The sequence below is a fragment of the Corythoichthys intestinalis genome, chromosome 17, assembly GCF_030265065.1.
Source record: "Corythoichthys intestinalis isolate RoL2023-P3 chromosome 17, ASM3026506v1, whole genome shotgun sequence".
Taxonomy (NCBI): Eukaryota; Metazoa; Chordata; class Actinopteri; order Syngnathiformes; family Syngnathidae; genus Corythoichthys; species Corythoichthys intestinalis.
Window position 1 is genome coordinate 41,767,818 of NC_080411.1, and position 26,037 is coordinate 41,793,854.

Here is a 26,037-nt window from a genome sequence, read left to right on the forward strand (position 1 = left end):
ATAATATAGTACTCCAAAATTCCATCTATTTTTAAAGGTATGGAGCAATTATAAACAGACATGAAAACAAGACATTTCACCTAATTTTGAACCATTTTTAAACAATCACTGTCTTTATTTTAGATGTACATTATAGAAAACAGCCAACAATTGCATCTCAGATGTGACTAGAAAACAAACAAAAAAAAAACAAATTCACTTCATATTCACATCTTATAACAAAAAAACAAAAAACATATCTTATTTCTTACCTAAAAATGTAATTATGCTTGATAACACACATAACTTAAAAGTTTGGGGTTTTTTCAACGTGTTTTGCTTGAATTTACATTTGTGTCAAGCTACACTGCTGGCAAAAAAGTATTGGCACCCCTGCAATTCTGTCAGATCTCTGGGCACAATTTCATTCAAACTTGCCGTTCCGTCCAAGATGGCCGTCCACTGCTTATTTTTGCCGAAAAGTCCGATCCAAAATACTGTAATGCCCACGATGATGGGAAGAAGGGGAGGATTCTGTATCGGCTTACCCACTTAAAAACAATAACAAAATAACAGGGCTTCCGTGACATGCGACCGCTATCTCGTTTCCCTCTACGTCACAGCTCCTCGTCCGAATGTCTGTTAAGGGGGCCTCGCAAAGTTACAGACATTACAATACACAATGAATAGCTTGCCGCTGAAACCTTTACACCAGGCTGCCGCTAGTTTGAAACGGCCTTAATTTTTTTTTTTTTCTCTTCTCTTTTGCATGGTGCGGCGGCTTTTATTTTGGTGTGGCAGTGCGCCACAATAATTAATGTGTAGGGGAAACCCTGAAGTGTGAAGCCCACGGCACTGTGGCTAACCTCCCATGATGTGGACGGAAAAGAAAAATTGACGAGAGATTTCCATGAAAGATTGTGCGGATGGTGGATAAAGAACCTCGACTAACTTCCAAACAAGTTCAAGCTGTCCTGCAGTCCAATGGTACAACAGTGTCAACCCGTATTATCTGTCGGCATCTGAATGAAAAGGGACTCTACGGTATGATACCCAGGAAGACCCCACTTCTGACCCAGAGACATAAAAAAGCCAGGCTGGAGTTTGCCAAAACTTACATGAGAAAGCCAAAAACGTTTTGGAAGTATGTTCTCTGGTCAGATGAAACAAATGTAGAGCTTTTTGGGGAAAGGCAACAACATAGAGTTTACAGGAAAAAAAAACGACGCCATCAAAGAAAAGAACACGGTCCCCGCAGTCAAACATGGTGGAAGTTCCCTGATGTTTTGGGGTTGCTTTGCATCCTCTGGCACTGGACTGGTTGACCGTGTGTATGGTATTATGAAGTCTGAAGACTACCAACAAATTTTGCAGCATAATATTGGCCCAGGGTGAGAAAGCCGGGTCTCCCTCAGAGGTCATGGGTCTTCCAGCAGGACAATGACCCTAAACACACTTCAAAAAACACTAGAAAATGGTTTGAGAGAAAGCACAGTAGACTTCTAAAGTTGCCAGCAATCAGTCCAGACCTGAATCCCATTGAACACCTGTGGAGAGATCTGAAAATGGCCCCCTTCAAATCTCAGAGACCTGGAACAGTTGGCGAAAGATGAATCGTCTAAAATTAAATGTCCCGATCGATCGGGTCCGATCACGTCATTTTCAAAGTATCGGAATCGGCGAAAAAATATCAGACATGCCTTTTTTAAATATAAATATATTTTAATTAAATCATTTTCTAATTGTATTTAACGTTACAGACCAAATGTCTTACACTCATCCAGAGTCTTTAAGTTTGGTTTAAAGATTGGTTCATAATAACATCAAACATCCTCCCCTGCCATTTATTGTCGCACTCACAAAGTGTGGCACCGAAAAAGACTGTTTATTTAACATGTTTATTGTTTACATATTTTATGGCACAGTGCTGATAAACTTTGTTTTGATCCAAAGCAGTGGAACAATGTCATGTTGGACAATAAAAAAAGATACTTGGAGAAATTGAATTGAGTTTTATTCATTTTTTTTCTTAATGCATTGCCAAAATGTATATGATCGGGAAAAATTATCGGGAATCATTGGAATTGAATTGGAAGCAAAAAAAAAGCAATTGGATCGGGAAATATCAGGATCGGCAGATACTCAAACTAAAACGATCGGGATCGGATTGGGAGCAAAAAAACATGATCGGAACAACCCTATCTAAAATTCCAGCAGATCATTTAAGAAACTGACTGATGGATACCGAAAGCGGTTTTTGGCAGTTATTTTGTCTAAAGGTTGTAGCCAAGTATTAGGCTGAGGGTGCATTTTGTCCGATCCTTTTTTGGAGTTTTGTGTAAAATGATAAATATTTAATTTTTTTTTTTTTTTTTCATTCTCGTTTTTTCATTGCAAGCAAAATAAATGAAGATATTACTACCAAAGCATGTGTAATTGCAATCATTTTCTGGGAGAAATTGAGCATTATCTGACAGAATTGCAGGGGTGCCAATACTTCTTGCCAGCACTGTATCCGCCACCTCTGTCTTCTTGAACACACGTGACGTTAGAGCGTTGTGCCGCAATAAAAGTAGTCCGGGCAAAACATCATGCTTAGAGCTGGCAAAATTAAACAATTCCTCCAGGCGGACAAAATTCCTCGATCAATTTTTTAAATTGAGTTACTCGAATTATTCGAGTAATCGTTTCAGCTCTAATTTAAATGTGTATTCATCTATTGTATTCTGTCCCATTTGTCCTCCCATTAAGGAACATTTATTTGTTAGTTATATAACACTAGTCATTAATCTTTTCATGACTCTGATTTAAGGTTTTATCCTTGAAAGGGCGGATGAACATTTATTCATTTACCCCGTCATCTCAAAATGAATTTTAGCGCGGTCATTGGCAGCCAAAGAGTTAATAGAGAAGTCTACATTTTATTATAACACCAAAAGATTGCATGCACTCTTGGAGGTTGTGTTATGCATGATCGACTTAGATTGTGATCTTTTAAAAATGGCAAATGGCAGACACTAAATTATGTGTTCACTCACTTTTAACAGATTGCGAAAGAATTTTTGCACTCCACTGCGGGTAGCGCTAATTGTTTTCAGCAGAATAAATTTGGGAGAGAGAAAGAAAGTCTATTGTATGTACCCGATTATTATTGTTATTATTACAATTTCGGAAGATAAAACTATTTCATGTATTCAACAAGATGTTTTTTTAGGTTTAGACTGCACTTTAATATTCCGGAACTTCGTGAAAAAAGTGATAATTCGATTAAATACCATGAAATGAACCATGAAATTTAATTTTCTCACTGGCGGTCATTCACCATTTGAACTGGGAAGACTGCTAGCCCCGTCCAGTTCAAATGGATTGGACCTTTATTGCAGCCAATGAATTAATACCATGAAATAAAAATAACCATTACAAGATATGTTTTAAAAATCGTACGTGCTGTAAGACCGCAAGTCAATGTGAGGCAACTGAAAGGGTGAAGGCAAGCAAGAGGCCTAATAAGGTTCCCCAAGAGAAAACAAAGCCCCTTTCATTCTTTTTTTTTTTTCAATCCAGATCTAAAGTCAGGCCGCCTGCTCTCCTCATCAAAGTTCCTCCCAACTTATCTTTTCCCAGTCTGTCAGATTCACGTATAGGCTTTCATGAAAGAAAGACTTGGAATAAACTCTATGAACTACAGTACAGCGGAAGGATTATTTCACCACAGTAACACTTGACACATAGTTATGAATTTATTACCATAACTGTAATAAATGCAGGTTTATTCATTCACCACATTCAAACACATCATCAGAATCCCTGCAAAAAAATCTCCATAAAACAGTAAACCAAAATTTAAAGTACGACACGCATGATCCAGATTATGTTTATTTGGTGCATTTACTCAAGTCGCAAATTCGGACACTCCCCAATGCATCACATGGCACAACTGACGTAATACTGTGGTATGAAGAAGTATCTGAACCTTTTGGAATTCCTCACATTTCTGCATAAAATCACCATCAAATGTGATCTGATCTTTGTCAAAATCACACAGATGAAAAACTGTCTGCTTCAACTAAAACCACCCAAACATTTATATGTTTTCATATTTTAATGAGGATAGAAACAATAATAGAAGGGGGTAAAATAAGTAAGTGAACCATCATTATTAAGATTTTGTAAGCCCCCCTTTGGCAGCAGTAACCAGATGCTTCCTGTTTGCCTGGTACACCAGACTCACCGCTGTTCCAGCTATTGAGTCTGGCCACCATTCAGCGGATACAATTTCCAGGGCGGAGCAAGCCACAGCAAACAGACAGCGGAGTGGACCAATCAGCGACGGGCAGACGTGACGTTAGTAAAACGACGAGGGCAGGACGAGGGACTTGCACACAGAAGTAAACATACGAGGAGAGCAGAGTTTATTCAACATGGCTAGCGCGAGACAGACTGTTGTCAATGACTCGTGTCGATGTGTTTTTGGTAATTTAAAACTGATTTTACCGTGGATTGGAACATATTCTCAGCTCTCCTGTTCACCCTCTGTGTTGTTGTGGAGACGACTTCCGATGCGCAAGAGTGACGTTGCTCGTTAAGAACACGTCACGCAAATAAACAAATCTTATTTGTTGACTGATTTTGTACGTACTCGAGAGGCCGTTAATGGGCTGGTTGACCAGACTTTTCTCTCAGTGTTTGAAAAATACAGGGAGAACAGTCTGGCCGTGCCAGGCAAGCTTCCTGTAGCTGCAGATCAGTCTGGCACATCGATCAGGACTAATCTTGACCCATTCTTCTCAACAAAACTGCTGTAGTTCAGTCAGATTCCTTGGATGTCTGGCATGAATCGCTGTCTTTAGGTCAAGCCACAGTATCTCAATGGGGTTCAATTCTGGACGTTGACTTGGCCACTCCAGAACATGTAATTTCTTCTTCTGAAACCATCCTGTTTTGGATCATTGTCTTGTTGCAGCATCCATCCTCTTTTTAGCTTCATCTGTCTGACAGACAGATGCAAAACATCCTGATAAACTTTTGAATTCATTCTTCCATTAATGATTGCAAGTTATCCAGGCCCCGAGGCAGCAAAACAGCCCCAAATCATGATGCTCTCCCCACCATGCTTCACGGTGGGGATGAGGTGTTGATGTTGGTGAGCTGTTCCATTTTTCCTCCACACATGACGTTGTGTGTTACTCAGACAATTCAACTTTTGTTTCATCAGTTCACAAAATATTTCGCCAAAACTTCTATTGAGTGTTCAAGTGCCTTTTTGCAAACATCAAACGAGCACCAATGCCTTTTTTTAGACAGCAGTGGCTTCTTCTGTGGCGTCATGAACATCATTCTTGGCCATAGTTTTACATAAAGTTGATGTGTGCACAGATACGTATATTGGACTGTGCCAGTGATTTCATTAAGTCTTTAGCAGACCCTCTAGGGTTCTTTTTTACCTCTCTGAGTATTCTGCGCTGAACTCTTGGCATATTCTTTGGTGGACGGCCACTCCTTGGGAGAGAAGCAACAGTGTCAAACTTTCTCCAAATGTAGACAACTTCTCTGACTGTCGATTGATGAACATCCAGACTTTGAGAGATGGTTTTGTATCCTTTCCCAGCTTCATACAAATCAACAATCCTTGATCGCAGGTCTTCAGACAGCTCTTGTGACCGAGCCATGATGCATATCAGACAATGCTTCTCAAGACGTTTATTACCAGCTGTGTGTTTTATAGTGGGCAGGGCAGCTTTGAACCACTAATCAGTGATTGGGCACACAACAGACTTAAAATGTTTGGTAAAAATGGGTTTCAATTGCTCTTTAAGTCTCCTTAGGCAGACGGTTCATTTACTTATTTTTCTTACTTCTGTCATTGTTTGCATGCTATCCTCATTAAAATATGAAAACCTATAAATGTTTGGGTGGTTTTAGTTGAAGCAGACACTGCTTTTTCATCTGTGTGATTTTGACAAAGATCATATCACATTTAATGGTTTTATGCAGAAGTGTGAGAAATTCCAAGAGGTTCAGATACTTTTTCATCGCACTGTAATCTCGCATTTCAATCAATTACATTTGTTGCTAACACTTCTAGCAATTTCATTAAGTCTTTCTTGCGGCCCTACTCTATGAAACGTATACCACAAAGCTGCGAGAGTCAAGTAGGTTACTTAAAAAAAACAAAAAAACTTTCCAAACTATCAATAAATCATCCTCGTTTTTGCTTGCGCAGCTCTCACCTGAAAATTGAAATTCACTCACTGTTGCAGCTGTTCTATCTTCCCTTTCTTTAATTGCTCCCCTATAGGATGTCTGTGTCCCACCTGGCCATCAAAGTTCATTTGTTCTAAATGTTCCAGTTTTCTGACATTATGCAACGGGTCAGGAGTAATGACTTGTAAGATCAGATATAATAGTATGCGCTGCAACATGATGTTCTCCATAGCATGCTCTGCCCTTCAATTTCTCAGGGAGGAGCTTCTCCCACGCTTTCCCCTCCACATGCCCCCCTAATTTCCATGTCTTTCGGTGCTTTCCTTGTCAAACCATTATTATCTAACATAATTTACAACACTTTGTCCTGAGCGGCCTCCCTTGCTCTGCTACTGCTTCCTGAGCTTTAACATGATTTCTTTTAGAATTGGGAACCTCTGCATACCTCACGATACGATTTGAGATACAAAGTGATAACGATGATGTCACGACAAGGCGATACAATAATTATCGATACATGGGTCCGGAAATCATTCTACGATATTCTACAATACAAATTAGAATTAGAAATATCAGCTGGCCGATATATCGTTGCCTGGTACACCAGACTCACCGCTGTTCCAGCTATTGAGTCTGGCCACCATTCAGCGGATACCATTTCCAGGGCGGAGCAAGCCACAGCAAACAGACAGCGGAGTGGACCAATCAGCGACGTGCAGACGTGATGTTACTAAAACAACGAGGGCAGGACGAGGGACTTGCGTGCGGAAATAAACATACGAGGAGAGCGGAGTTTATTCAACATGGCTAGCGCGAGACAGACTGTTGTCAAAGACTCGTGTCGGTGTGTTTTTGGTAATTTAAAACTGATTTTACCGTGGATTGGAACATATTCTCGGCTCTCCTGTTCACCATCTGTGTTGTTGTGGAGACGAATTTCGACGCGCAAGAGTGACGTTGCTCGTTAAGAACACGTCACGCAAATAAACGAATCTGATTTGTCGATTGATTTTGTACCTGCTCGAGAGGCCGTTAATGGGCTGGTTGACCAGACTTTTCTCTCAGTGTTTGAAAAATACATGGAGAACAGTCTGGCCGTGCCAGGCAAGATATATCGGGCCGATATTTGGAAATGTGACGTACAGTACTGTGCAAACGTCTTAGGCGGGACACCTGCCTAAAACTTTTGCACAGTACTGTATATTTTTATTATGTTATGTATATACAGGATATACTGTATGTATATCTTTTCCCCAAGTGGAAGCTTCCATGATCCTAATAAATTTAATAATTAAAAAAATATATATTCAGTCCTGTGCAAAAGTTTTAGGCAGGTGTCCTGCCTAAGACTTTTGCACAGTACTGTATATTGGTATCAGTTTTTTTTAGTCCGACCGGCCGATACGAAAAAGTCATTTTAAATCTAGGGAAAGGGACTAGGGATCACTCCATTTTTCAGAGGATCCGAATCGGATGAAAAGGATCGGATTTTTAATTAAAATAAATATATTTATGTTTTTCTGCTCTATGCTCGCACGGCCTTGCTCTCCCTCCTGCTGATTATAGCAAGTTTTGCATGTTAAAGTTAATGATTATTGACAGGCGTTGAAACTTTGATCGTGCCAGAGAAGCTTGGCAGCGCTACCTTCAAAGACGCAGAATGTGTCAATCATCATTTAGCTTGTTAAACACCAGTGTGCCGTGGCAACTCATTGTGTGTGTGTGCGCGGCTGTTCTCAGCAGTGAGCAGATTTCAAGGGACTCACTCAATGGAGTATGGAGCTATTATATTTTATCTGTGTCATTCAATAAACATGCTTTAGGCAAGTCAATGAAGTTCAGTGTTTTAATTATTCAAATTTTTACGCCAATTTTTACTCTTTACCTCAAATGAATATCGGCTCCAAAAAATGTTTATCGGCCTCTTTAACTACTGCTAATCGGTATCGGTCCAAAAATACTCATATTGGTCGATCTCTTTTGCGAATGCTATGGTTTCAAATGAACAAACCTTCATTTTCCCTTCCCAGTCTGGATCGAGCGTCAATTGCCGTCAATGGCAGCCACTGAGTTAACGTAGACACTATTCTAGTGGAAGATTTTGGGAGCAACCTGAGCCCCTTTCAGACGTATATCCCAGTAAATTCCCGTGTAAGTTGACGTGGGATTTACCCATGTCATGGCTTTCAGACATTTTGTGATATCCCGGGAAAGACCCGAGTTGGACATTGTCAGACTTGTCCCTTGTTGGCGACTGACACTCTGTCTGGCGAGGGTGGTCAGCGGGATTTTATGACACGGACTTTATGTCATTTTTTATTTGCTTCGACAACAAAATAAACAACGCATTGCCAAAGATGGACTGTCTCTTCCACGGCTCTACGATCCAGTAGCAATTTCATTTTGTTATTTTTCCAGTTTAATTTTGCTTGATTTCAAGCTTGCCATGTTGATAATTGTGATGTTTGTTTACCGCTTTTCGTTTCACGGTGAAGAAAGAGGAAATGACGATATGATTTTGAATGAGGACATGATATTTATGTCATCATCCTTTGCGCTGTGACCCGAGAATTAAACGCCTGCTTTCACACATGCAGCGTCCCGGGAAAGTGACATTATACTAGGACACGCCCCGGTAAATTTCCGTGTCAGTCGACCAGGAACATTGCTTTCAGACATAAGGGCTACACGGATCACTTCCTGTTGATTCTGGGTTACTGAAAAGGAAGAATGTCCCCAAATGAATAGGAAGTGACTCAAAATCAACAGGAAGCAACCAGTAGAATGAACAGGAAGGGAATGGTAAATGCCCACAGAAGATACCGATGACAGTCAAAATGGTCAAAGTGGAAGTCCCTCACAGCAGGGGGTGCTGAGGATCTTGTTTTGTTTTTCCCATCCAAAAACAGTCGATTCAGTCCAAATGTGTCATGCTCTCGCTTTTTCTCCATGCAAAGCGTGCACAGTGGCAGTACACACGCATGCTGGATAGTTTACGTACTACTACTAGGCTACTACAAAGACAGCTTTCAATTTCACCTACAGTGTGTGTTGAAGTTTTGGTATTGGAAATAAAAGCGCCCTTGTATTATAATGCAAATCCCTGCAGCTAGACGATGCAAATGACACACAAACACATTTGAAAACTAAAAGGTCCAATAAGCCTCAGTTTAACGCACACTTTGCACAACACTCAAATAAATTGCACACGAATATGCAAATGCACTCTGCATAGCAGCAGCTCAACAGTAACAACAAACAATAATATGGCTACAATGCAAGCTATTTGAAGTTCTCCATGGTCTAAATCTGCAGCTAACTTTTCCTCACTCGCCACTATCACAAATAACTATCATAATAATCTTCATTTTCAAATTGAATTTTAGAAAATTTTGCTGTTTTTGTATAGAAAAAATCGCTAATTCGTTTTTGCGCCATGTAAACGCCTCGTCTGTCAACAGGTAACTTTTCTGTTCCAATAGCGCCTTAGCCAACGTGACCTGGTAGCGAGCATATACAGTGGGGCAGATAAGTATTTAGTCAATCACCAATTGTGCAAGTTCTCCTACTTGAAAATTTTAGAGAGGCCTGTAATTGTCAACATGGGTAAACCTTAACCATGAGAGACAGAATGTGGAAAAGGAAACTGAAAATCACATTGTTTGATTTTTAAAGAATTTATTTCCAAATTAGAGTGAAAAATAATTATTTGGTCACCAACAAACAAGCAAAATCTCTGGCTGTCAAAGACGTCTAACTCCTTTGCTGGGCTGCAGGAGGAGGGATGGGCAGCGCTGAGCATCGCCAGAGACAAAATTGTAGACCTGCACCAGGCTGGGAAGACTGAATCTGCAATAGGTAAAACGCTTGGTGTAAAGAAATCAACTGTGGGAGCAATTATTAGAAAATGGAAGACATACAAGACCACTGATTTTGACTCAGAAGAGCACTGTTTTTTTTTCCACATTCTGTCTCTCAGGGTTGAGGTTTACCCATGTTGACAATTACAGGCCCGACTAATATTTTCAAGTGGGAGAACTTGCACAATTAATGGTTGACTAAATACTTATTGGGCCCACTTTATTTTATCCCCAAAGTTAAATGTGCTATTGTTTTAATATGTTTCATTTATTGATTTATTTTCAACACCAAAAAAAAAAAATCTACCAAAACACTTTTTCTTCTCCCTAACATCACGGGTTGCTGCAGCACCCTCAGCACACCACTTCCCGCGCTATTGGTCACAGTTTCGATATATTGTCACACCCTTAATCTCTATCATATGTGGCTGCAGCTAAATTTCATATACCACTCAACGGCTAACAAAAGAAGCGGTGTATAAGTAACAGTAAAATTGTTGCACAGAAAACAACAGTTCTTTCAAAATCATAAATTGCTATCATCCAAACAATGGTTTCAGTTTAATAATAAACATGTTTGTGTTCTACACTGTGTGGACTTGTGGATGTCAATTTATGTAGCTTGTTATTTCTCATTTTTTATCTTGGGTGGTAAAATAATGCCAAAAGGTGAAATGAGCCGGACTGTAAAATCTTTGCTGTGACTGGCTGCAGTCTTTACCCTTAGGATTAGGCCTTTCACTATTTAATATTTTTAGAATGGATTATTATACCGCTAATTCCATTTGATGAGTGGAGTTCTCATGAAGTGCTATGAGACTTATACTGAATTGGAATACACTATCTAAATACAAATGAATAAAAATAGAGAAGAAATAACTGCTGGGAAGTACCATAATATAATATATCATCATGATATATTAGATTTAAAGAAAGGATTACGTTTAAGCCAATGTAAATTTCCTTATATGAACACGAGTATCCAAAAATAACAAAACAAGATCTATGCAGCAGTATCATGACAGGGTCATCATGAACTTTAGATCCTTCATATCCAAACGAAGGCAAAAGAAAACAATCATCTGATATTACAAGACTAATATCAAAATCTACACTGGTTATACATGGAGAAGTGTAATGAAGGTATAAAGCCAAACTATCAGTAAATTACCATTCTATTAATATCACTTACAGCTTAATTTTAATTGATGTGATAAAATTACATTTTCTGTTTTTGTTCATTTTTGTAAATTATATAATTCATTATCATAGTTAAAGCAGCAACTTAGTAACTTTTCAACCTTTATAAAATATTTTCATAACATTTTTTATATTAGCCACACAGTTGCTAACCATCATATGCTGATATTGTTTAGCCATAACTAGATTCATTACCTTATTACTATTAGTCCTTCACACAGCCGCTGGAAAAAGAAATGTTGTTTAATCCATTTGCAGTTTATCTGCTACCCAAGGGTTACATGTGGTTTACTTTACTGTAAGGGTCAAAAAAGCATATAGTAATGGTTAATTATGGTTAAGTATACTTAAGCATTTATAATCCCTTAGTTAAGGGACACATGTGTTACAATAAGGGTCCAAACAGTATTCAGTAGTAGGTAGTAGTAGTAGTAGTAGCAGTAGTAGTAACTATGGTTAAATTATACTTATGAGGCACCTGTATGCATATATTAATATTAATATTAGGTAACTAAGGTTAAATAATACCGCACTGAAAGTTTGGTTCGCAGCACCCAATGGCTCACAGAGCAATGTTTCAAATTTGGAAGAATAGATTCACATACTCGGACCAGTACATATTAATACAGACATGAAAATGGGTCAGGGCTTAAAAAGGTAAGAAGGGTGTGGAAGAAATATGTTCCGGTACACTGTACAACTAGGGCTGTCCCAAACGACTAATTTTCTCCCGATTAGTCAGCCAACTATTTTTACGACTAGTCGAGTAATCTAATAATTTTTTCTCCCTTTTTACTAATTTAGCAATGAAATTTTTGATGACGCTTATTAATTTACAAAACATTTTGGAACACTTAAATTCTTTATTAAAGTAAAAATAAACAACAATAAATCACAAATAAACAATGAGGTCAAATGCTGATAGCATTAACTAGTGCAAAAGAATGGAATGTAAACATTCAGAACACTGACTTCTCCTTTCCAACATAATTCAAAACAATTCTTTAAAAAAAATATCTAGCATTAATATTATAGTATACAGTATATAATAGTTTTATAATCATTGCCAGTCAGATTTTTCACAAAGGGTGTCATTTTAAAGCTATTCTTAGTGTAGAATCTGAATCCTGAAGTATGTGGGATTAACTCCAGCAATCATTATTTATATGACGAACATGACGTGCTTTTAATTTGAAATTTTCACCGGAAGTACGTTCGCGAAACCACTAACAGGAAGCCTTACACTCCACAAAAATAGCTCTTTTTGTCATTGCATGTGGCATCAGTAATCATTTTTTGTATGTTTGTTTTTGTTTGCAAATGCTGTTAACCAGCGATTTTTCATCTTTGAAGTGTCACCTTTTAACCGCAAGTTTGCGTTTTGGAGAAGACAGCCAATGTTTTATAGCAGGCTAAAGTAGGTTGTCTTTTCCCCCCATGAGCCTCAATGTAGCAATGCTAACATTTACAGTGTTTAATATAGATGTGTTTTCTTGTTTTGTATGTCTGAACTTTAATTCTACGGCGTGTTGATGACCAATAAACATCTGTGAAAAGAACCGGAGTCTCATATGCCATCAACACGCACGTGTACAAGCACACACAAATGTATGCACGCACGCAAGCACACAACGATAAAATGCAGCCGTGAAAATTATCGCTGTCATTTTTATTTACCGTGCGATAAATGGACTCATTGCATATCACGACAGGCTTAGCAACTTCAATCAAACATGTCGTTAGTTAGTTAGATGGACTTACAATCTGCCAGCTTGTAATTGTCTCCTGTCGTCTTCCAAAATGGTTGACGGTGCTTTAGGTGTTCATTCACGGCCGACGTGCAGCCAAGCATGGCATTGAAGAGGCATGACACAACAGTGTACCCTCCTTTCTTTCGTTGAAATAAGTCAATGTTCTGGCCACTCTGGTGCGCTTTTTTGGCTTTGTGCCGCTCTCCCCGCTTGCATACCAAGCATCCAACATTAAAAAAAATCTCCCGAAAACCCGAGCCCCCCCCCCCCCCTTAAAATACACAATTCACGTAGGTCACCCTATTTGAATTCAAAACGGCGAATTTCGCCGAAAGGTAATATATTTTCATGCCTGATTTTACGACAGTGTTCGGGTGTGCACTGGTCCTCATGGGAAAGGCAGTCTTCCTTAAGGCAAAACATTACCACTTTTGTCCACGGGCGTCGCTAAAATCAACCAAACTGAAAAGCTACAAAGTGTTGCTTCAAGTGATGATGTAAAAATGAGTAAAATCGCAAATGTTTCTATGCCGACCCTTTTCACGTTTCAAAAAGTATCATCTTCTTATCTTGATTTATGGATTTGTGCTTGGCTTAAATATGCTAATTTGACCATGCCCTACGGTATCTCTCGTTATGTGTCAGTCATTCTGTTTCCATGAATCGGCTGTTTTTGCTCCCCTTGTTCAGCTAGTTTTTGTTCAGTCTTGTCAGTTCAGAGCTGTCGTCTCTCATGTCCCTTCTGTTCTAAGGCATGTCCACTGATCTGCAGGATATTTTTAAGTCAGTATTCATACTATTGACGATAAATGATGAACTCACTATTATTAGCCATGGATAACAACAAAACTCCAAACTGGCAATCAATAACATAACTACAGGTAGTCCCTGGGTTAAAACGTACCCGACTTGCATAATTTCAACTTTACAATGCCGGAGTCTCGTCCTCCATTTTGTCTCCAGTTGTTGTTTTTTTTCTTTCAATAATGTTAACTTTTGTCTAGCTATGCATGCTTTTGTCTTGGCACAGGAAGCATAGAGCAGGTAGTACTTCCAGACGCAAGTAAGAGCGCATGTACACGCAAAGAATAATGTATTTGCGCACACGAAGATGAGCGCACGTGCACACAACCGGAAGAGCGTATTTGCTCCTAAGAAGAAGTCGCGCAGCTGAGTGAGAGAGAGGAGATAGTTTACAGCTGCAAACCTGCGTGCACATTTGTTGTTTGTGAATGATCCACAGATGCAACACCTATATACTGTATAACACTTTCTGTACTGTTAATTGTGCGTTTTCAATTGTGGTTAACTACTTGGAGCGAGTTTATGTGATTGTTTTTGATGATGTGCGGACGCTAAATGATACATGCTAATCGTTTCTGTGGATTGTTATTGCTGTATCAGCAGCTAGTTATGAACACAAATTTGATTTTCTGTTATTGAAGATGAAACTGATTTAATATACCGTAATTTTCTGACTATAAGCCGCTACTTTTTTCCTTCATTTTGAATCCTGTGGCTTATAGTCCAGTGCAGCTTATTTGTTCATTTATTTGAGTTAATAGGTAACACTTTATTTGACAGCGGCGTCATAAGACCTTCATAATTATGACATGACAGCATCATGGGCATTGCTGAATGCTTATGACAGATTAATTAAGTGTCATCCGGCCAATTATGTCTCTAACTCCATTTATGTTCAGCTCAGATCTTTTACATCCATTCAAAAGTTAGATAATTAGCCGGATAACACTAAATGAAATCTGTTATAAGAATTTATTAATGCTCATGTCAGTCTCATGTCATCATTATGATTGTCTAATGACAGTCTTATGACGCCACTGTCAAATAAAGTGTTACCGAATACCATCACTAGAAATTAATGAAACAACTGGATGAGTAACTGAAGAAATAATTAGTGCAGAACATGAATTTTGGTTGTTATTTACATCTGTAGTGCTGCAATGCATGCTAAGAGGTATGTGTGGACAACAACAGTGATGACAGCAGGTGGCAGCAGAGGTTGATTGTCTCCCCCAAGGGGCAGTGATGGCCAAATGATGCGATGAAGCTTTACAGCGAATTGGCTCAAAGCTTCGTGGTGGTTCATTTGGTCTTATGGCAGTAGTATGATGCCGCTGTCAAATAAAGTGTTACTAGTTAATACCTTTTGGTGTAAAGATCCCATTATACAGTGAGGACAGCTGTGGCTTATATTCCAGTGCGGCTTATCTATGAACAAATGCCTTTTCGTGTCAAATTTGGTGGGTGGCGGCTTATACAGTACGGTATTATGGTAAAAAAAAATTTGTGTTATTCTGCAGGTGTTGCTGTCATGAGCAGCTAAAGTCAGCAAACCACATGGACGTCTGACATCGTCATTTCGGAGCTTAGTTCGCTGTCTAGTTAGGGCTTAGCTCCAACGTCTTGGCAAGGACAGTACATTGATTAGCAATAAATACGTTTTTGGAAAGTTATTTTGAAATTTGGAGGGTATTTAGGGGTCCTTGAAGGTTTAATTCCGATTTATGCAAAAACTTGGGTTACGTTGCCAGTGTAGGAACGGAACTCATTCGTAACCCGGGGACTACCTGTATTGTACTGTATCACCATCAGTTATTTACTGTATGTATGTGTGTCTAACTCACCAATGTTGTTTTTTTTTGTCAGAAAAATGCAATATGGCGACGAGGTGCAGCCCGAGGAGACGGGACCTTGCCTTCAGGAACACGACGTAAGGGTGCAGTTGGACATGGAGATGTCTTTGTTGTGGATGAGGACACCGAATTGCTGGATCTGACTTTGCAAATTGGTGGACAAATCAATCCGCAGTGGAAGCCTTTCAAAAATGGAGTTAGAGAAAACCAGAAGGGGAAATCTGAAGAGTCGTCAAAGCACTTGGAGGACAACATCACTACTGATAAAAAGGTTGACCCTGGTGGGAGGAATTCATTAACATTCCCTGGAAAACCAACTGATGACATCATTAATCTTGACAGTAGAAACACACGCAAAAACCCTGTTGTGGAATTTACTGTTCCGCCTAGGTTGCCCACAGAACCCAAACCGACCTTTGAGTCTATTGGACAAAGAAGGTACACTGATGAATGGGCTAGCTCTGCCTCACCTCCATCTCATGTCATCGGCCAAAGTCCATCTGTCAAAAAGTCAGATGAGCGAAGCAGACAGGTTACTACACAGAACATGACATACACTGACCTGACAGCTAAACGCAAAGTAGAACTTCAAAACAAAGACAAATTTGGCACCATAAGAATTATTTCTAGAGATGGAGATATGTTGCTTGGATCAGATGGCAAAATGTATCGTCTCAAACCTGGACGACCAGGCAGAATGGGTCCACCTGGACCAGAGGTAAGTAAACTGAAATGATACGGCATTGCATAAGTAGTTGCTAAAGGTCCTATTCACATCTTGGGTTTGGGTCCATATGCAAACTAGGGGTCCCTAAAGACGAATTCTTTGGCTATGGAGGAAGTGTAGATTTAAAAAAATATGGGCTGCAATATATCTCTACACCAGAACAAGAGGGGAAGACCATGACCATAAATTTTCAATCGAACAAGTCAGACAGACATGTTGAGGAGTATAATGCCTTGGGGTCAACTGCACTGCAAGTGATAATGTTACCTACTCTGAGAAACTACATTGCGGTATACTTGTACATTATTAATGGGAAAGTTCAGACTTTTTGAAATTACGCTTAAAGTGTCGGTGCCAGCATAAAAAAAAATCCTAAATAGCATTTTTATGTGAATTAGAATAATATTTTGAGACAATTCGACTATATACAACAATTTAGCAAAGCGCAGATGACGAGAAATTAGTCTTTCTAATCTGCCATTTAGCCCCGCCTGTCCAGCATCCCCAGCTGAATGATGACGTCGGCAGGGTCACAATTTCGTCATGACTTCAGCCCATTGAGGGGGAAGATTCAGAATGAGGAAAATACGACAAGGAGCAGCAAAATGTCATGATTGTTTCAATTTCTCAACTCCAATATTTTTATAGAATATTCTTTTTATCAAAGTTTTTTCAACCACTTGCTAAATAAATGGTATGCTCGTGACAAATAACAGTCTTGTGCTAAATGAAATATGAAATATTACAAAATGCATTTATTCAGTACAACAGGGCAAAATTACTGCATAATGGTCAAAACTGCCGACTTCTTCTCCCGAACAGTATTTTGTACCATCGGAATTAGTCTGGCTTTTGTCATTCCCCCGCCATGGCTTCAAAGACGGAGGAAAGAGCGTAAACAAAACAGGACGCCTGACAGCACGCCGACATGCTAACCCGAACCGAGCAGCTTTTTCAAGTCATATACTCGCCTTTCGACAACGAAAAATCACACAAAACTACCCTGACTTATGTCACACACGGCAGCGGGGTTGATTGTCTTCACTGATCGGCCAGCCCCCGGCGGCGAGCAAGTTACGGCTCGTCGTTCTGTTGCGGCCACGGGGGGCTGGCAGTGCTTGTCACTGGGAATGAACACCGAAAATAGCCCATTCTCGGTGGACAGTCGACGTCAAAGCAGGGGCTGCTCGGTACCAAGCCGTGGATAGTGGTCTAATGGCGGGCACACAAAGAGGACTGAGGGGGCGGAAGTTACCATGGTGTGTGTGACAAGCCGTCAATCGTCGGCCGAGTGGCCTTCTCGGTGGACAAGGAGCATTGTCACCCACATAATGCAAGCCTTATTATAACGTGTCCCATGATCCCAGTATTTGACATAATACAAAACATGTCATTTACTCACTTCCTCGTCAGTCCAATGGTCCCACAGTTGTCTCACTGGTTTTGGCCATTCTCCACAGTGTACAGGAACTTTTTGAAACCCAAAAAGGCTCACACGTCTCTCCCTGCTACAGCAACAAAAGCCTGCAGCGCATTGGGCTGGCGTGATGTGGAAGATAAACAAAATAATCCACAAAATCAGCTGAATCTGCAGTCATTCTGCACACTGTAGTATTGGCTTTATACTGAAGAGTATTAGCCCGTTGACGCCACATTCGCATACTTCGTCATTCCAGGAAGTCACTCATTTTCATGGTGCGGGTTTAAAAAAATTGAATAAATATATCGATCGCTTCCACACACATCCAAGGAGTCCATTTCATTCAGGAGCATAAAATACCGCTTGAAATATGAAATAAACATGCTTTTGGCTGTCATAGGCACTTTAATTTCCGAGTTAATGGGGGTATAATTAGTCAGTGGCGTTGGTATCAACAAATTCTGTGCAGTTTGTTAGTTATTTGTTAGTTGCAGGGCTCTGGAGTGGCTAAGCTAGCGCGAGTCGATAGTGCTAGCTAGCATGCCAATAAAAAACAACATATTCACGCATGAGAATCACCTATGACACATGAAATCAATAGTGTTGGTTATGTTTTCAGGATGAAGTTGTTAAAACTTACCATTGCATGTCAATAGTTGAAGTATGAATAGCAACATTTGTAATCCAGCAGCTCTGCAAGGAGCAGGCTGTCTTGGAAAGCAGGGTGGAGTGATAGCAGAGCTTTTTTCACTGCTGATTTTTTTGATGGGAAGCAAAGGGACGAGTGGCCGAAGCACTCCTCTCTATTGTGGTCACATTACACATCTAAAAAAAAGAATAGTGCTGCAGAATGAAATGAATTACGGCAGTTTGGTGTGAGATTGTTTTGGCCACATAGGTATTTCGAACAATGATCTGCATTTTGAATTTATTCAACTATGTTAGATCTGTTAACATCGTTTTTTTCTTGGTCATGCTAGCAAGCACCATTGACATGCGCTAGCTTAGCCACTCTGAGTCCTGCAACTAACAACCTGCACAGAATTTGTGGAAACAGACTCCACCAACTAATTAAACCCATGCTAACTCAAAGATCGCCGGCGTCCCCTTGATTTCTGTGGGCTATACCGTGTATTGTACTCGTCATAAACATCATTTTTGTCCAGTATATAGACGAATAGTAGGTCTTTCATTCAACACCAGATGGTAGCACTGTTGCATCGTAACTACATTAGTTTCCCGAGGTGATTCCAGCCGGAGTTCTCGTCAGTAGCTGCTATTTTGCATCCGCAAAGTTTTATATCCTCTCTCTGCTGGAATTTTGATCACAATTATATTGGAAATATGGCATCACAATGACAAGGCAGGGGTAGAAGAATGTGTGGAGCACCAAGAGAAGACCATCCAGTCCGTAGGAGGCAAGTGCAAGCAGTAAATTATGCCGAGTCTGATGAGGAGTCTCCAGAAAGAGGGGACATGGACTAGGAGGAAGAGGAGTTGATAAACAATGGCATTAATCCCTGCAAAGAAGGTAATAAAATAAAACATTTTTGCCGTTGATCATGAACAAATCAAAGATCCAGTTAAATTAGATAAGATTTGAACCCTCGAGACCTACCTTGAAGACAGTGACCCTCACTGCTGAATCAATAACATCTCGTATAATTGCCCACGTAAACAATGACAAAAAATGTGTTTTTGTGTTTGTAAGATGCTAAGATCCTTTAGAAACCTAAAAATTAGGGCTGTCAAAATTATCGCGTTAACGGGCGGTAATTAAATGTTTTCATTAATCACGTTAAAATATTTGACGCAATTAACGCACATGCCCCGCTCAAACAGATTAAAATGACAGCAGTGTCATGTCCACTTGTTACTTGTTTTTTGTCTCCCTCTGCTGGCGCTTGGGTGCGACTGATTTTATGCACCATGAGCATTGTGTAATTATTGACATCAACAATGGCGAGCTACTAGTTTATTTTTTGATTGAAAATTTTACAAATTTTATTAAAACGAAAACATTAAGAAGGGTTTTAATATAAAATTTCTATAACTTGTACTAACATTTATCTTTTAAGAACTACAAGTCTTTCTATCCATGGATCTCTTTAACAGAATGTTAATGTTAATGCCAGCTAGTTGATTTATTGTTATAATAAACAAATACAGTACTTATGAACAGTATGTTGAATGTATATATCCGTCTTGCGTCTGATCTTTCCATTCCAACAATAATTTACAGGAACATAACGCATATTTTTTAGATGGTTTGAATTGCGATTAATTATGATTAATTAATTTTTAAGCTGTGATTAACTCGATTAAAAATTTTAATCGTTTTGACAGCCCTACTAAAAATACATTGATAGATTATGAGATTGCTTTTTTATATTTTTAGTTTTATATAATACTGAAAATACATGAATTTAATAAATATATATTTTTTTTTTACTTTTTAGATCGACCCCCTGCCAGGGCCCAAAAGAGGCAGAGCCAAAGGCATGAACATATGTAGAAGATGAAGTTTCATTGAAATGAATAGAAAATGTTATTTTTCAAGTTTTGTGACAATATTGGCCATTGTTTCCAAACTATTGTAGAAAAGTGCCATTTTTGTAATGAAAATTACTCCGTGCACATTTGCTCAACCTATTATCAACTTACTTATTAGTTGTCAAAACCTTACTAATGTCATGTATGAGACGGGGAAACCAGTTGCGTATCGCAGACACAGGATTTTATTGATTTTGACAGGCAAAGGAAACCATAAGGTCAAGCGGTAATGGCTAGTTGGCATGCAGACATATGCTGAATCGCTGACGACCTGACACTGGATGTTGTCTGCTCGAGGCTTATATAGTGTGCTCAGTTGTTCTTTGTGACATAATAAAGGGTACACAGTAACATGTGACGAAAGCTTTGTGATGCATGAGTGTGATGCAATATGCGGAAACATTAATATCTGCAACATTAATACATGCAATATGATGAAACAATAATAGCTGAAACATTAATACATGACAGAACCCCCCTCTCAAGGGACGGCTCCCGAAGTCCCAAGAATTGAGCCCACCAAGGGCTACTAATCAGAGTCCATGGCCTCATCCACTGAGGGCATTGGCTCAATCTCAAGAGTCCATGGCCTCATCCACTGAGGGCATTGGCTCAATCTCCTCCTCGCCAGTGGAGGAATCAACTACCGATGGCACAGGGTCGGGTTCAGAGTCAGAGTCATATGTATGCATGGGCTGAGAGCAAGCCGCTCCAGGTCGACCCCGCCGGGCGGACGGTTGGTCCAGATGGAGGCGGTGGAAGTCTGATATGAGGGTCCGATCGGCAATCCGCCCAGCTGGAACCCACATCCTCTCCTCAGGATCATATCCTTCCCAGTCCACCAGATATTGGAGACCCCTGCCCCGGCGGCGTGACTTGAGCAGGCGACAAACTGTGTAGACAGGACCCCCGTCCACCAGGCGAGGAGGGGGAGGTGGTGCTGCATTGGGGACCAGGGGGCTCTCATAGACTGGCTTTAGTTTGGAGACATGGAAGGTTGGGTGAACCTTCATAGACCTGGGTAGTTTGAGTCGGATAGCTGATGGGCTGATGATCTTCTCGATGGGAAACGGACCAACGAACCTGGGTGCCAGTTTACGTGATTCCACTTGGAGTGGCAGATGCCGGGAAGAAAGCCATACCTTCTGGCCCACTTGGTATGCAGGGGCTGCAGTCTGTCGTCAGTTGGCTCTGATGGCATAACCAGAAACAGACTTTAAAAGAGCGGTACGAGCTTGAGATCAGATTCGGCGACATCTCTGTACGCAGGCTTGGGCGGAAGGGCAGGAAGCGTCTCCTTCTTGGCTGGCGAACAGGGGCAGTTGATAGCCGAAGACAGTGTGAAAGGGAGACAGGCCGGTGGCAGAGCTGGGAAGGGAGTTGTGAGCGTATTCCACCCACAGCAGATGTTGCGCCCAGGAATGGGGGTTGCGTGAAGCCATGCAGTGGAGGGATGTCTCAAGCTCTTGGTTGAGCCTTTCCGTCTGGCCGTCAGACTGGGGTTGATAGCCTGACGTGAGGCTCGCTGTGGCTCCCAGGAGGTGGCAGAACTCCTTCCAGAAGGAGGATGCAAACTGCGGACCCCGGTCAGATACGACATCCCTCGGTAGTCCGTGAATTCGGAACACCTGCTCCATAACCACCTGTGCCGTCTTCTTAGCAGTGGGCAATCTTGGCAGCGGGATGAAGTGGGCCATCTTGCTGAACCTGTCCACAACCATGAGGATGACGGTGTTTCCTTCAGAAGGAGGTAGTCCAGTTACAAAGTCCATTGATATATGGGACCAGGGGCGTTTGGGGACTGGCAGGGGTTGGAGCAGGCCGGCTGGGAATGGCTGGTGGTCTTGTTCTGGCTACAGGTGGGGCAGGCTTTCACGAAGTCTTGGACATCTGCTCTCAACGATGGCCTCCAGAATCGCTGGGAGAGCAGGTGGATTGTGCGTGTGACACCAGGGTGACAAGCCAGGTGGGAGTTGTGGACCCACTGGATCACCTGGGACCTCAGATTATCAAGAACAAAGATGTGATCTGTGGGGCAGGCGCTGGGGCTAGGCTAATCCCGGATGGCTTCTTTAACCTGCTCCTCAATGTCCCAGGTCAGCGTGGAAACTAGGCAGGAATCCGGGAGAATGGGCTCAAAATCCTTCGCTAGTGCTTCATCCTTCTGCAATACTCGAGAGAGGGCATCGGGCTTTGCATTCCGGGAACCCGGGCGGTAAGAGAGGGTGAAATTGAAACGTGTGAAGAATAGGGACCACATGGCCTGCCGAGGGTTCAACCGCCGAGCTGTTCTTATGTATTTAAGGTTCTTGTGGTCGGTCCACACCGAAAAACAAAACGGCTGATCCTTCAAGCCAATGTCGCCATCCTTCCAAAGCCAGTTTGACAGCCAGCAGCTCGCGATTCCCAATGTCATAATTCCGCTCTGCCGGGGACAGTCGGCGAGAGTAGAAGGCGCACGGATGTAACTTGCCGTACGATGCTGCGCGCTGTGAAAGCACTGCCCCGACCCCCACGTCAGAGGCATCCACCTCGACCACAAATTGTCGCTCTGGGTCGGGCATTTGGAGGATTGGGGCAGAAGTGAAGCATGCCCTGAGCGTCTCGAAGGCCTTATTGGCTGCCGGAGTCCACCTGAAGGGAACCTTTGTGCTGGTAAGCGCAGTGAGGGGAGATGCCACTGTGCTGTAATTCCGGATGAATCGTCGGTAGAAGTTGGCAAAGCCCAGGAATTGTTGCAGTTTTATGCGGTTCTCCGGTACAGGCCAGGATGTAACTGCCGTCACTTTTGCAGGGTCCATCTGAAGCCTTCCCTCTGCCACTATCTGTCCCAGGAATTATACCGATCTTGCGTGAAATTCACATTTCTCTGCTTTGACAAACAGGGAGTTTTCCAGGAGACGGCGCAGAACCTGCCGGACGTGATTAATACGTCGTCAGCGATTCAGCATATGTCTGCATGCCAACTAGCCATTACTGCTTAACCTGATTGTTTCCTTTGCCTGTCAAAATCAATAAAATCCTGTGTCTGCGATACGCAACTGGTTTCCCCGTCTCGTACATGACAGTACGACCTGACACTGGATGTTGTCTGCTCGAGGCTTATATAGTGTTCTCAGTTGTTCTTTGTGACATTATAAAGGGTACACAGGAACATGTGATGAAAGCTTTGTGATGCATGAGTATGATGCAATATGCTGAAACATTAATATCTGCAAAATTAATACATGCAATATGATGAAACATTAATAGCTGAAACCAGGGGCGGACTGGGACTAAAAAGCAGCCCTGGACTTTGACTCGGCCCAGCCCACAAGAATTGCTATACGAAGGGAAACACAGACCGGGGGCATACCCCCGAGAGACTTTTTTTTTTTTTTTACATTTTATTGTAATATGCATCAATTTCGCGCACTTCGAGAGAAAATGAAGAAAATGTGTCTAGACTGTGACTGTCTGACTTGGGGCGCTCAAAGTATTGCAAGGCTGAACTGGAGTTGGGTTCATTTTCTGTACTAGCTCTATGATCAACCTGAAAAAAACAAAGAATTTTTATTTTTCAAAGCAAGTTTTATGTATCCAATTGATTACAATATATCTCTATATATAAAATGATTTCATTGTTTATGCCATAATTCAGTGGTCTCCAAACCATTCCACATAGGGCCGCAGCGGGCGCAGGATTTCTTTCCAACAAAACAAGACAACACCTATGCACCAATCTGGTGTCTTACAAGTGTAATCAGTTGATTGCAGTCAGGTGCTGCTTGTTTTAGCAGAAACTTCATTGGTTAAACTGTCGGTACTCGATCGGTTGAAACAAAAACCAGGCCCCACAGCGCCCCTTGAGGATTGGTTTGGAGACCCCTGCCATAATTAATCTTGCCATACAAATAATACATTTCAATGAAAATACAATAAACATTTCAAGACAAATCCTGGATACATAACCTTCATTGGAAAGTATTAACCAGAAAACAAGATGATTAAAAAAAAGTATCAATTTAAATAACTGAACTTTAAAGTAAAACCATTCATTTTATTAATATTTTGTTATATTTCTTCTTAATTAATATTGCTGCTGTGTGAGCATACGTTGTTTTACAGCTAAAATATTTTTCCTAAGGCGAGTGTTGTAGGACTAGCATACTGTAACTTGACACGATTGCAAACGGACTAGCTGGCACTAACCCTTTGTCATTTATTTCATTTAAAATGTAACTACCTGGTGGATAACAATTGCCAGTATACCGAGCAAGTGACCCTCTTCATCCCTTTTTACTTGCCCTGCGCTTGTCTGGGGAACTTCCACCAGCTTATCATTACACCCTCCCTCTTCCTTTCTCTCTCCCTGCACCGGCTGCACGTCAGAGCGGCTCCCGCTCCCCCTCTCACCATCGCCGGGGGCTGAGCTGCTGTTACCCGACGTGGCCGTTGTATGGACTGCTGCTTGCGAAAATATTTGTCAACTTATGACATTTGAATGCTTCGCTCTCCAGTTTTTTTATTTTTTTTCTCCCTAACTTTCTCCACGCCACCCTTTTCTTTATTTTTTTGCCACCACCATCCATATTGGGCATTGACGCTCGTCGCTAGTTTGCTTCCACAAAGAACCAATGAAGGCTACTTTGTGCTTTCTTCGTTCTTCTATCAGACTGGCGATGAACAGCAGGCGCATTGCTGCCACATGTCGGATTGAATGTGAATTGTAGATAATCAGAGGCTAGGGGGGATAAAAACAGTGATGTATAATAAATGGTGGCCGCCGGCCGTCCAGGGCACCGGCCGTTCTGTGATCCTCCAGAACCCACAGATTACCAGTCCGCCCCTGGCTGAAACATTAATACATGACAACTGAGATTTATAGTTTATTAGTTATTAAGCAACGTATGGGATTTTCCATATTTGGCATTTGATTTCTGAATTCTTTACCTTTAACCCCTTCAGACTTGAGCATGCTGCTGAAAGACATGACACGTTCACGTCTCTAAACCAATAAATACATTGAATTTAGTTGCTATTTCCACATCTGGAAGAACGATTGGACGAGACTTTACCCATTGAAATCAAATCAGGAGATTTAGCAAATGCACTTTTGTTCTGTTTTTTGAGTAGAGTAAAAATCAGTGAAGATGTATTTTTTTTTTGCCCAGTAGAAAAAATGCGGGCCTGAAGGGGTTATTACCTGGTTATGACTCTTTATAATAAAAATATGTACAATAAGTTATGTTAAAACTGTTGTTTTTTGTTTGTTTATAAATAATCATAGAAAAATCAACCCCTAATTTCAGAAAAAATGCTCATTGTTTAGACAAGTTTCCTGAGTGAAATATGAGCGGCACCATCATGGACAATGTCTGCCCCGAACTTCCGGTTCAGAAAAAACAACATGAATTACGATTGAAGTGTGTGTTGAGAGAGGTAAAACTGTCAAATTTAAGTAGAGGAACTCAAGGAATCTCCAAAATTGGATTCAGCACGACGTAGATGAGATTGTATGATTTTTCTCATCACTTCGTTGATCATTCATGGACAAAATTATAACAACCTATCAGCCTGTGTTGACGTGAGGTATAGATTGATACGCCTGCCACTTCAGTGACCAAAATGAGGTGAAATTACAAATTAGATTACATTTGCCGAATGCATGAGGGCTGACACGGATTTTGTTGTGATAAGGAAATAC

General features: G+C 40.9%; 1 protein-coding gene across 1 annotated transcript in view; it reads left to right on the top strand.

The window, feature by feature from the left end:
• The window catches only part of si:ch211-196i2.1 (collagen alpha-1(I) chain), a 207,633-nt gene that overhangs the window by 70,092 nt on the left and 111,504 nt on the right, over positions 1–26,037 (top strand). Inside the window, exon 7 of the mRNA XM_057818339.1 lies at positions 15,665–16,369. Coding sequence (XP_057674322.1) covers positions 15,665–16,369 — 705 coding nt within the window. The remainder of the gene's footprint in view (positions 1–15,664; positions 16,370–26,037) is intronic.